At 40.6% G+C, this 12,253-nt stretch overlaps 1 protein-coding gene across 4 annotated transcripts in view; it reads left to right on the forward strand.

Moving 5' to 3' along the window:
* MARCHF6 (membrane associated ring-CH-type finger 6) overlaps positions 1-12,253 on the forward strand; it is a 77,418-nt gene that overhangs the window by 31,709 nt on the left and 33,456 nt on the right. For all 4 annotated transcript variants that reach the window (XM_034998822.1, XM_034998824.1, XM_034998825.1 and 1 more), the window contains exons 5-9: positions 1,563-1,635; positions 6,217-6,385; positions 8,864-9,053; positions 10,920-10,981; positions 11,536-11,568. In XM_034998822.1, coding sequence (XP_034854713.1) covers positions 1,563-1,635; positions 6,217-6,385; positions 8,864-9,053; positions 10,920-10,981; positions 11,536-11,568 — 527 coding nt within the window. The remainder of the gene's footprint in view (positions 1-1,562; positions 1,636-6,216; positions 6,386-8,863; positions 9,054-10,919; positions 10,982-11,535; positions 11,569-12,253) is intronic.

Below are 12,253 nucleotides of genomic sequence, written 5' to 3' on the forward strand. Positions count from 1 at the left end.
CATGTTAGCAAATGCTGACAGAACATAGGAACAGTGTTCATCAGCCAGATGTCATTCAAGATGAAAAGCTTTAAATGGAGCAAAGCATTATATTTCATATTAGTAAAGGGCATAGTCATAAGAAAGCAAAACTTAATTTTTTTTTTTTTTAAGATTTTATTTATTTGACAGAGACACAGCAAGAGAGGGAACACCAGCAGCGGGGAGTGGGAGAGGGAGAAGCAGGCTTCCCGCAGAGCAGGGAACCCGATGCGGGGCTCGATCCCAGGATCCTGGGATCATGACCTGAGCCTAAGGCAGACGCTTAACGACTGAGCCACCCAGGCGCCCCGAAACTTAAGAACTTTTATGCACCAGAGTACAGGACTTCGAAATATGTAAAGCGTTCACAGTCAAGTGGAAGACTAACCCTCTCCAAAATCAGATCAAATAATCAAAAGTTAAGTAGGGACTTAAAAGATTTAAGTAATGTAGTTAACAAGCTGCATCTCTGTTCTGACTTGTTTACATATGCTCATATACATGTGCATAATTAAAATTTAAGTTCTGGGGCGCCTGGGTGGCTCAGATGGTTAAGCGTCTGCCTTCAGCTCAGGTCATGATCTCAGGGCCCTGGGATCGAGTCCCGCATCGGGCTCCCTGCTCCTTGGGAGCCTGCTTCTCCCTCTGCCTCTCTCTCTCTCTCTCTCATGAATAAATAAATAAAATCTTTAAAAAAAAAAAAATTTAAGTTCTGTCACAGAATACATAGTCTGTAACTTTTTTCTTTAAGTTAGCAGTGTACCCTGGTATTTTTCCATGTGAGAATGTGTTGAGTTACTGTACTTTTTTTTTTTTTTTTTGAGCTACCTTATTTTTTAGATGCATCAGAGCACTCTGTAGGAAGGAGGCCTTTAATTTGTGAATCCATTTTCTTATTTGCAGATATTTGGTTTGTTGTCAGTTTTACTTTGTTACAAGCATACTTGTTTTGAATATTTTATACACATATGTAAGAAATTTCTATTACAGAAATTTTTTCCTACCTTTTCATTTTGATTTGGTTTTTGAAAACAGCCATTGAAGTCACTGAAAATTTCTGATACGAGGCTATAGGGAATGCTTAAACTAGCATACATGTAGTTTGGTTAGAAAGAAAATCTTAGCTGTTTCCTCTTGGGCCCTGTTTCTGTTCTTGCCTTTCTGACTAAGAGGTGCCCCAGGGTTTTTTTTTGTTTTGTTTTGTTTTTAAAGATTTTATTTATTTATTTGACAGAGAGACAGCGAGAGCAGGAACACAAGCAGGGGGAGTGGGAGAGGGAGAAGCAGGCTCCCCGCAGAGCAAGGAGCCCGATGCGGGGCCCGATCCCAGGACCCTGGGATCATGACCTGAGCCGAAGGCAGACGCTTAACGACTGAGCCACCCAGGCGCCCGCCCCAGGGTTTTTTTAATGTAGTATTTTAGGACAGCCTTGCAAAGACTAAATATTTCAGGGGCTTACACTTTACCTCCGTTTAATTGAGTACCTGTCTGAGGTCCTGATGTGTGTTGTAACCGTGTGCCATCTCACCCTTTTTGGTAGGCCGTATCTACAAGTGCTTGTTTACTGGCTCCGTGAGCTCACTACTGACACTGCCACTGGACATGCTGTCCACGTGAGTACTCGTGAAGCTGGAAAGCTGCACAGCATAGCTGGTGCTCAGTCTTCCTGCACGCTTTTATTCTTGTTATAATTTGAAAAGTCCTTTTGTTCCAAGGACAAAGCGTTATAGCTACAGTGGAAGTAGCTGACATATGTACATGTTTGTTTTAAAACATACCCATTTTAAAGGACTATTTTGTAAGGGTGGGACGATATGTTAAATAGGCTGCTGTGCAGTGTGAGGTATGTGCTGTCATGTTCCTTTGCTGAGAGTTCATTTAAACATGGATTTTTTAACAACATAGAATCATTTGAATACAAATTTAGTTTTCAAATGTTTCTTGTGCTTGTTAGAATATGGACTAAAAACTTGTTCACTGTCATTGTTTTACTGTATCTTAATTTGACATTAAGCATTTTAATTGTGTTTTCTTGGGAAAGATGTGTTTTTATTACTGAAGTCAGAATTAGGAATGCTGTAAATGATTAACTATATGAAGATCATTAAATATTAAGCCTGCCAACGATTGCACCTATATTTGCTAAATCTTCTTTTGTACCCAGCTGATCTTAGGTTTCTGATTGCTATGTCAGTAAAGACAGAGAACAATATAAAACCATCCAATGGAACAAAGTATTCAGAGTATATTACCATAAAAATAAGCCACAAGGCAATAGAAGAGAGCAGGAGGGCATAGTGTATTTCTGATAGAAAAGAAATTAGGGAGGAGTTCTTTTAAGTCTCTTGCATCTGCATCATTATTATTATATTATTTTTTAATATTTTTATTTATTTATTTAACAGACATAGCACAAGTAGGCAGAGCGGCAGACAGAGGGACAGGGAGAAGCAGACTCCCCGCTGAGCAGGGAGGCCAGTGCGGGGCTCGATCCCAGGACCCTGGGATCATGACCTGAGCCGAAGGCAGCCGCTTAACCGACTCAGCCACTCAGGCGCCCCTCTGCATCATTATTTTTAATCATGTTTCTAAATATTTAGAAACATTAGATGTGTCTGTGACTTGGTTTTTCTACTTGCTGGTAATACCTTTCTGGGATAGAACAGTCAGGTTATTTCATTTCTGTGTCTTTGGCAGTATAGGGAATAATAGATAAAAGGTTTTCAGCTTGAACTTATTTACATTAGAATTATTTTTTGTTTTCATTAATAAAGAACAGCTTTGATAAAGTAATGTTTAGAAGTAGACTGGGGCCTTGAAATAGGGTGCTCCTAGCTGTGGCTGTGACAAAAAAGAGAAGCAGTAATTTAACACATTTGAAAGTTTGGAACTAGCATAAGATGATAACCCTTTGTATAAAAATACAGGCCTTTTGTGAAGTGATGCAGTAGAAACAAACAGGACAGCATTCCCATTTCTGGACATCAGGTTTTTATCTCAGCCATCCAGAACATGGTCTCAGTATAGAAGTGTAAGAAGTTTGTCTTAAATGGCTCAGCCGCTATTCATTATGTCTTTGTGTATATGACATCATTCACCTCTGGCTTGCATTTAGGAATTGTATACACGCCAAGATGCATATTGGAAGTAGCGAGGGAAGTCCGATAAAAGCAAGGGGTGACTGCTAAGAGTGATGGAAGTTTTATTTTAATATGTATAAGCTAATAAAAGAACCATTTCACATAGGGTATTCTTGTTCATTTAGTTTGGGCTAAAATTCTGTAAACCGTTGCAGTTAATGAGTGCATCATAGCGGCCAGCCCGTATCTCAGTTGTTTAGGAAAGATGACTTGAGTTCCGAACTATGCGGTTTAATGAAGCAGAGATACATTATTTCTCTAACGGTTTCTGTTTTAAATGGCTGAATATGTTAACATTTACCAAAGCCTAAATTGGTAGGCTTTGGCTCTATGAAAAACAGGTGTTTATGGAAGCCATGTCAATGAAATGCCAAACAAGGTGTAGTATCCTACTTATCTACTACCTTTACTTCTTGTTGGTAGAACCATTGACCAACAGGTTGGCGGGTGTAGTCACTTAGGCGATACAGGGAGGTAGTTGGTTGTAACAGAAGGAACGCTAGCATTGGAATATAGTTTGTAGCTGCAGGTTTTTTGGTGACTTTGGACAAATCATTGGACCTTTCTGAGCCCATTTTCTCCTCTGTAAAGTGAGGAAGATCATGCCTCAGGACTTTGGGTGGGCTATTCAAAGATTAAATTCACATATATATGTAAAAACTATATGTGAATTTTGAGTATTAGGTTAACGCATAGCAGAATTATCACTGAAGCTCAGAGCTGTTGCTTGTCTTAACGTTGGCAGGCTCCCCCTTTCTGATGTGATTGGTTAGTGGGCCACCAAAATTGCCTTCGTGAGACTGCTGATTGACGCAGGAGGAACACTAGAGGCGTAGCTGGGGATAGTCAAAAGAAATTGTAAACGTGGTTTGGTTTTGTAATCCCATGCTGCCTTTTACAGTTTGAAGAATTGAGCCAGTTTTCCTGGAAGCACTTTTAAGTAATTACTTTTTTTTTTTTTTTTAATGAGCTGTGTTTCATTTTCTCTGTAGTATTACTTTTATTTCTGAAATTTCACCTTAAATTTCTTAATATTGTAGCAGCTGCTTACATATTTTGTAGCTCAGTTCTTGAGATCATCTCTAGGCGCAACGTATCAGTTAATTATTGCTTCAAAACCTACTGTCCCCAGAACTTATGGCTTAAAATGATAATTTTATTGGCTCATAATTCCAGGGGTCAGCCATTTGGGCTGGGCTCAGTTACTCATGTGTTTCACTGGAGTTGGATGGTCTAAGATGGCTCCAGCTGTGTGCCTTGGTTCTCTTCCACGTGCCCTCTCATCTTGCAGAAAGCCAGCAGGGCTTCTGTACATGGTGGTCGCAGGGCAGCATTCTAAAAGGGTGAGAGTTGAAGTTCACCAGCTCTCTTCTAGGCTCTAAACTCAGGCAGCCTCACCTTGGTTCAGGCAAGTCACAGAACCAGCCCAGATTGTAGGTATGAGGGAAAAGAACTCTACAAAGGGTTTGTCACTGTTGAAAATCGACATCAAACAATTGCTCTTCTTATTGCTGATGACAAGTACGGAGTAGAGAAGTGGGTATTTTAGTCTGAAGTTATCAAAGTTTTAATATCCTGGAGGGTTCCTTAGCATGGGAATGGTTAGGATTCCTCTTTCGATTAGGTTTTTGATAGTGGGCCACCAGAATTGCCTTCATGAGACATTTCAGGTCATATCTGTGGGCCACATCAATTCATTAAGTTTGGAGCCAGTAGGCTGAGGTCTCTCAGATGGACCCTTCCTCAGATTTTCCATGGAGGAAAAAGTCATTCCGTTATGATAAAGGATTTTCCTAAGGCCACCAAGATTCTTGAGTTATCCTTGAATTATTCTGAAATCAGAAATAGACTAGGGAAGGACAAGTCCCTTGGGAGGTAAAGAACAAAGAGGTCTTTGGTGTTACAATATTGCATGTATCATAACATAATTTGTCTATCTGAATTTGTTGAGGAACTAATAACATACTTGTATTTGCAGTTAGCATCAAAATTTAATCCGCTAAGTGATAGATACCTAAAGGGTATGATAGATTTCTTTTTCTTGCACATTGCATACTGAGTATCTCTCAGCTTGCTTTCTTTACATTGTCATTAGGCCTCTCTGGAGGTTCTTCTCTTCTGATTTGTTGATTATCTTCATTTGTGTGGGTACCAGCTAACCAAGTTTATTAAACTTGTGTGTAAAATAAGGATAAGGAAATTCTTAGTGTGGGTTGGACAGTCATTCACCTTTCATAAATTACATACTTGGCCTTTGTCAGTGTTTGGTTGCTTTTGGTTTTTGCTTTTCGCCTGCCTGTTTTTATTTTATTTTATTTTATTTTTTAAAGATTTTATTTATTTATTTGAGACAGAGAGAATGAGCGAGAGAGAGAGAGAGCACATGAGAGGGGGGAGGGTCAGAGGGAGAAGCAGGCTCCCTGCCGAGCAGGGAGCCCGATGCGGGACTCGCTCTAGGGACTCCAGGATCATGACCTGAGCCGAAGGCAGTCGCTCAACCAACTGAGCCACCCAGGCGCCCGTCGCCTGCCTGTTTTTAAACCATGTTCAAAGAACGGCTAGGTAGCTAACTTCTGTGTAGTTCTGATGTTATTCTTCATTTACTGTAATATAAATACATATAATAGAAATATATAAACAGGGGCGCCTGGGTGGCTCAGTTGGTTAAGCGACTGCCTTCGGCTCAGGTCATGATCTCAGGGTCCTGGGATCGAGCCCTGCATCGGGCTCCCTGCTCGGCGGGAAGCCTGCTTCTCCCTCTCCCACTCCCCCTGCTTGTGTTCCCTCTCTCACTGTCTCTCTCTCTGTCAAATAAATAAATAAAATCTTTAAAAAAAAAAAAAAAAGAAATACATAAACAAATGTATTTGGCCAGCTTATAAGATAGAATTTCACCATTCTCAGAAATAATGCTGAGAAACTGATTTTTACGTAGAAAATTATGACTTCTGGCTCTTCTTTCTGAAATTTTAGTTTAAGATGAAATGTTGTTACCTTTCATTTCTTAATTTTAAGCATTCTTTGGAGTAATTCTATATAATTTTTTTTTAATAGGGACAATTTATTGGCGGATTGTTTGCAGGGTTGTTTTGTGGTAACATGCACACTGTGTGCATTCATCAGCCTTGTGTGGTTGCGAGAGCAGATAGTCCACGGGGGAGCACCGATTTGGCTGGAGCACGCTGCTCCACCCTTCAATGCAGCTGGGCACCACCAAAATGAGGTAACTCCCTCCACCCCTGAATCGATTCTGTTCGCATAAGAATGGGAATTGTTGTCATTCTCTAAGATCTAAACCCTTGAGTCCTCTGCCCCTCATTGCAAAGCAGGACAGTGAAAAGGTTTGGGAGAAGATTAAGGGAAATGCAAAAAAATCAGAAGAAGGCACTTCTACTTTGCTTCTTAATTTTTGAGTGAGATTGGGAGCATTGTTGGGGGGTGTACTGAAATGCTCTTTCATTCCCTTTGCCTGGATTGACTGCTTAATGCTGGCCTGGACGTGAGCATACAGACTCCCTGGTGATGATGCTGACATGCTGCAGGACGCTGAGGAGGCTCCCTGCTTTCTTGGTTCATCAGTTTCTTCTTGTGTTAAAATGCCTTGTGTTTGCTGCTCCCAGTAGCAACATTACTAAAAGTGGAATCAGTGGAACACTGTTACACAATCTGGTGCAGTTTCACTTTTTCTTTATGAGAGATGCATGCTTAGGTTAGATGCAGGAGCATTTATTTGCTAGACGTGTTAAGAGAAAGAGGATAAGATAAATGACGTTTAGTGTCTTGCTGAGAAATTATGGGGCTGAAAATGTCAAAACGTTAGCTATGTACAAAAACTATGCTTCATAAGATTTTATTATGAAAAATTGACTCTAAGATACTCAAAATAATTAACAACTTAATTTTTCATTTAAGGAACTTCTGCTGTGTCAGTGTGTAGTTCGATTTCAGTCAAATTCTGCCATACTTTTTTCTCTACAGAGTTGAGTGTAACTTCTCCTTAGCAAGTCACACATACAAGAAATGAGACTAGAAAGAAAAGACACTTCTTACCTAGTATTAATACTTTTATCATTGTATCTCATATTTTGAAACATTTAATGTAGTTGCTCTTTTAGAATCTTCATTAACTCCATACGGGGAATTTGGTGTTTTCTTTGACTATAACTATGTCGTTGCATTTGGTAGGTAGCAGAACTCAGTAAGAGCCAGAGGACGATGCATGGGGAACTGACAAAGTCCATGTGGACAGGTTTACCTACTGAGCAGGAATTAGAAACTGTTTCCTCAAGTGTTTAACTGATAACAGAGAATTAAGTTACACATCTGTATGAGTATAAACATATAGGTATATAAGTAAATACATGTTCGTCCCTGAGGCAGTCGGTAAAGTCAGGAGATGCCTTATGAAGAAGGATTATGGCCCTTGCCCAGAGCTGGTCATGGAGTTTGAGTCTCATCGTGGGCTGCCCCCACCCCTGTGGCCCCCGTCCTCCAATGTGGCACCTGCGCTGGAGTCTGAGTTCTGTTTCCCCAGAGTTAAAGAATGGAGGCTGAACGGTACCAAAGACACAAAGAAATAGAGAAGTCCAGAATGATCAAATAAGGTCACCACCAACTGAGATGATGGCTGAGGAGCCAGGGATCATCCTGAGAAAATCTCCCCAGGTCCAGGTTCCACGAGAGCCTTCTGGGCTTCCACCATATAGCCTTGATGAAGACTATGTCGAAGACCTTCAGATCATTCCATGAAGGAATTCTTCTGACCCTGCAGCCTCCAGGCAGGGGTTGCAGCTGGGCCCAGGGAAGTCCTTAGACCTTTATAGGAGCTTGCTGGACAGTAGCTGAGACCCAGTGTTCACGTAGAGGAGCAGACTGTGGAGATGCTGGTGCAGAAGTAATTCTAGGTTGTCTTGCCTCAGGAGCTCAGAGCTCGGGTACAGAGATGTCAGCCTGGGGTCGGAATCACTGGCTGAATCTTCGCTGCTCCCTTCTTGCTCAGCCTACATGTGAAAAGTAACCAAAGTTCTCTTTGTTGCAAGATCCAACTGCAGTCATGGGAAATCTGAACCTTGGTTTTCTTCGAGTTTGTCCTTGACTGGCTGTACTAAGAAAATAAGTCAAAACTCGTATCTGGACCTCTTGTTGGCTGAGGCAGCTCTATTTCCTGAAACTGAGCTCCAGAAGGAGTTTCTCTGCCCTTTTGTTAAGATAGACAGCTTGCTCCTTTTTTTTACTCTGTTGAATGCCTCCTTTTTTGCGTTTTGTGACATGTTATAATGTATTGTTTTTATGTATCCAAAGAGGTAATGGCTTTAACTTTCTGAATTCTTGATTCTTGCTCTGCTGGCATGAATAGAAACTTCTGTAACCCCACTAGTAACTGGTTTGGGATGTGCTTGAAGTGTTAAAGTTAGCCAGATTTGTTGACCCATTTTCTGTAATACTTTGTGAAATCCCTAAATTATACTGAATGAATATATACACTGTGAAGTGTGTTTGTTTATGTTCTTATATGCTGAGTAGATCCAAAATCAGATGCTTGTAGAAAAGATGACTTTGAAAGGTGTTTTTTTGGAGTTTTAATAGTTTGTGTTTGTTTGCTAGTTTTTTTTTTTTTTTTTTTAATATGAAGAGAGCGATTTGGAAATAGAGCAGAACTGAGACAAATTAGCTACATTTCTGGGTTCTTCTGTCATTTTAGGCTCCAGCAGGAGGAAATGGTGCTGAAAATGTTGCCCCCGACCAGCCTGCTAACCCACCAGCCGAGAACGCCGTGGTGGGAGAAAACCCCGATGCCCAGGATGATCAGGCAGAAGAGGAGGAGGAGGACAATGAGGAGGAGGATGACGCGGGCGGGGAGGATGCAGCCGATGCCAACAACGGGGCCCAGGGTAATAGCTGCTGGCCCATCCTTACCCTTCCTTTGTGACCATGAGTCCATTTCCAGCTTTCCTTGAGGACAAGGACTGGAGTCTTCAAAATTTTATGGGTTCCGAGTTCTGTTTCTAACCTGTTTTTACTTTATTTTGGCAGATTTATTTATGGATATACATATGTGTAAATATTTTTTTGTGTGTGTGAAGCAGGGCACATTTTGTATTTTTTTATTCATTTAACTTAAAAAAGTTTATTTATTTATTTATTTATTTGAGAGAAAGCAAGAGTGAGAGAGCACGGGGAGCAGGCAGAGGGAGAGGGAGAAGCAGACTCTCCCCGCTGAGCAGGGAGCCCCATGTGGGGCTCGATCCCAGGACTCTGGGATCATGACCTGAGCCGAAGGCAGACACTTAACCGACTGAGCCACCCAGGCGCCCCTCATTTTATGTTTTAAAATCCTACTCTAGGGGCGCCTGGGTGGCTCAGTTGGTTGAGCGACTGCCTTCGGCTCAGGTCATGATCCTGGAGTCCCTGGATCGAGTCCCGCATCGGGCTCCCTGCTCGGCGGGGAGCCTGCTTCTGCCTCTGACCCTCCCCCCTCTCATGCTCTCTCTCTCTCATTCTGTCTCAAATAAATAAATAAAAATAAATAAATAAAATAAAATCCTACTCTACACAGGACTTTTATAGGATGGCTAGGAAGAAATTATTTGTAAATTGTACTAGACTCTGATTTTTTTAAAGGAATTTGATACAGATTACTTTATTTCCTTCCATTTCTCTTGAGTCAACACAACTTTTAATATCAAAGAAGAATTCTTGAAGGTACATTGCAGGACAGATGCCATGAAGGAAACCATTTTCTCATTTTCTAGCAGTCTAACTCCAGATTCTAAAGAAGATCCAGGACCGTGCCCGCCAGTCAGCCAGGGTAGCTCACCATCCCCACTTCTCCTCCCGCTCCAGAGGTTTCCTGTCCAGCACTGCAGTGTCTCCAGGTCCGCTGGACATTGCTGGTGTCTGAGTGTCTCCTGGTGCCAGGCACTCAAACAGGTCCCTGCCTTCATGGAGTTTCTAGTCTAGTGAAGAAGCAGGAGTACCCAAGTGCACAAATACCTTGTGACACGTTGTGATAAATCTGCAGGTTGCTCTGAGGATGCTGTTGGGAGAGTCTATTTTAAATAAGATTCTCCAGGTAGCTCAGAGTAAGTGATATTTGAGGTGAGACCTGAAGGATGAGAACAAGCAAGTTGTGGGATGGGAGCAAGGGACCCTTGTAGGGAGCAGCAAGTCTATCTTCAGAGGCTCAAGAAGGCAGCCTGCTGCCACCCTGGTGCAGCCATCCTTTCCTTCTCTTCATCTTAACACAATAGTTTCTTAGCGCGTAGCTTCTTTCTTCCACTTGTGCTCTACATAGTGTTTGTAGTGCTCTCCTGCCTTTAAAATCTGGTAGTGGTTTTTCTGTTACACTAAAGAACAAAACAAAATCCAGGTTTAACCTCCTCCCCAGCCCCGTTGTATGATCTGATCCCTGTCTGCCTTTCATACTGTATCTTCTACCACTCCCTCCCCACCCCCGGAGAATTCTTGTCCCCTGGCTTCCTCGTTTTTCTCAAATTTTCCAGATTCATTCTAGATTCAGAGAGTTTAAGTTCCTGTCTTTCACATAATTCTATTTATTTCCTTTCTAGCACTTAACCACAATCTAGAATCACTTATGTGTGTTATGTTTATGTGTGTGTATTCTTATTACCTAACAAGCAAATAATGTGGTTTAGCTTCTCAGCAGCAGCTTGCAAAACACCAAATTAAAAGCGTATGTTTTATTATTTATGGTTCAGGTTCCATCAGTAATCTTTCAACTATAATTATATTTCCAGATGACATGAACTGGAATGCTTTAGAGTGGGACCGAGCTGCAGAAGAGCTTACGTGGGAAAGAGTAAGATTCTTTCTGTCATGCATTCTAGTGTTTTAACCTTAAACTATGTGTTAAGTTGGGCATATGTGGATGCATACACCAATTTTGTGGCTACAGTCATTGGAGGCTGCAGTAGAACTTTAAGTATTCTAGAGAAAAGTTTGTAGTGAAAACATTAAAAATATAATCTATTGTTGACTATTTTTCTGTTTTTTGGCCTTTAATACAAACAAATTGTGGACTTCTGTAAAATGAAATAACAATTTAAATTGAAATATTCTGATACTGCAGTTGATATATCATGAAATCTTGGCTGGCTCCTTATCTAATGTAAGAATTAAAACCATGGGTGGAACTGTTTTGACTTTACAATCATATGATTTGGAATAAAAGGAGGCCCAAATATGAAACTCCCTAATAAACAAGTTTCTTACTCTCTGAAAATGGTAAGCTGTATTGGAAAGTAGTAGGTAAGGATTATGTTTAAATATAATTGAAAGTGAGTCTTTTTTCTAAATAGAATAAAAAATGCTGTTGCATCTTGAATTTATGCATATCGTTATTATTTATTTCAGATGCTAGGACTTGATGGATCGCTAGTTTTTCTAGTAAGTAAAGCTAATATTTTTTAAAAATAGAGTTGTGACTTAATTATTTATCTTAATGATTCAGCGATTTCAAATTTATAGTATGTCTGGCTTTTTATACTAAAGGTCACCATGCCCTTTGATTTTTGATTACTTGATATGTTGAAGAAAGTCTGTTTTGTGCATTGAAAATACTGGCAAAGAACAAAGGTAATAGTATTTAAAACGGTCATTATTACGTACTTGATTTTTAGAAAAGAAAATAAAATACAGATTTAATGGTAGTTAAGAAGAACTTGGTTTTCTTTTAAACCTTGCGGTATATTAATTAATGCTTTGCAGTGCTCATAGTGAGACCCAGTTTCATGTGTTAGGTTTCCACTGTTTGCCGAACCTCACCTATCTTTACCTTATTAGTAAGGAGGGGAGGGATAATTCTTTAAAGAACCTGTTCTTTAGGGGAAGTGATGCTCTTTTCAGGGTCTGTAGTTTAAAATCACTTGGGATTTTTAAGTGGCTTTGGGTATCAAGATGACTTTAGCTACTTGTCGAAGAACCCCTACTGACTGAAACTAACATAAGGTAGCAATCATGTTGGTGATAATGCATAATGGGGGAAGGGGTGGATGAATGGCCAAGTGAGAATGAGTATTCTAAGACCTCTACTAAGAAAACGAGGGTGCCATAGGCAGAAAAGGGACCAAGG

This window comes from Mirounga leonina, unplaced genomic scaffold, assembly GCF_011800145.1.
Source record: "Mirounga leonina isolate KUSES-001 unplaced genomic scaffold, KU_Mleo_1.0 Mir_95, whole genome shotgun sequence".
In the NCBI taxonomy this organism is placed as follows: Eukaryota; Metazoa; Chordata; class Mammalia; order Carnivora; family Phocidae; genus Mirounga; species Mirounga leonina.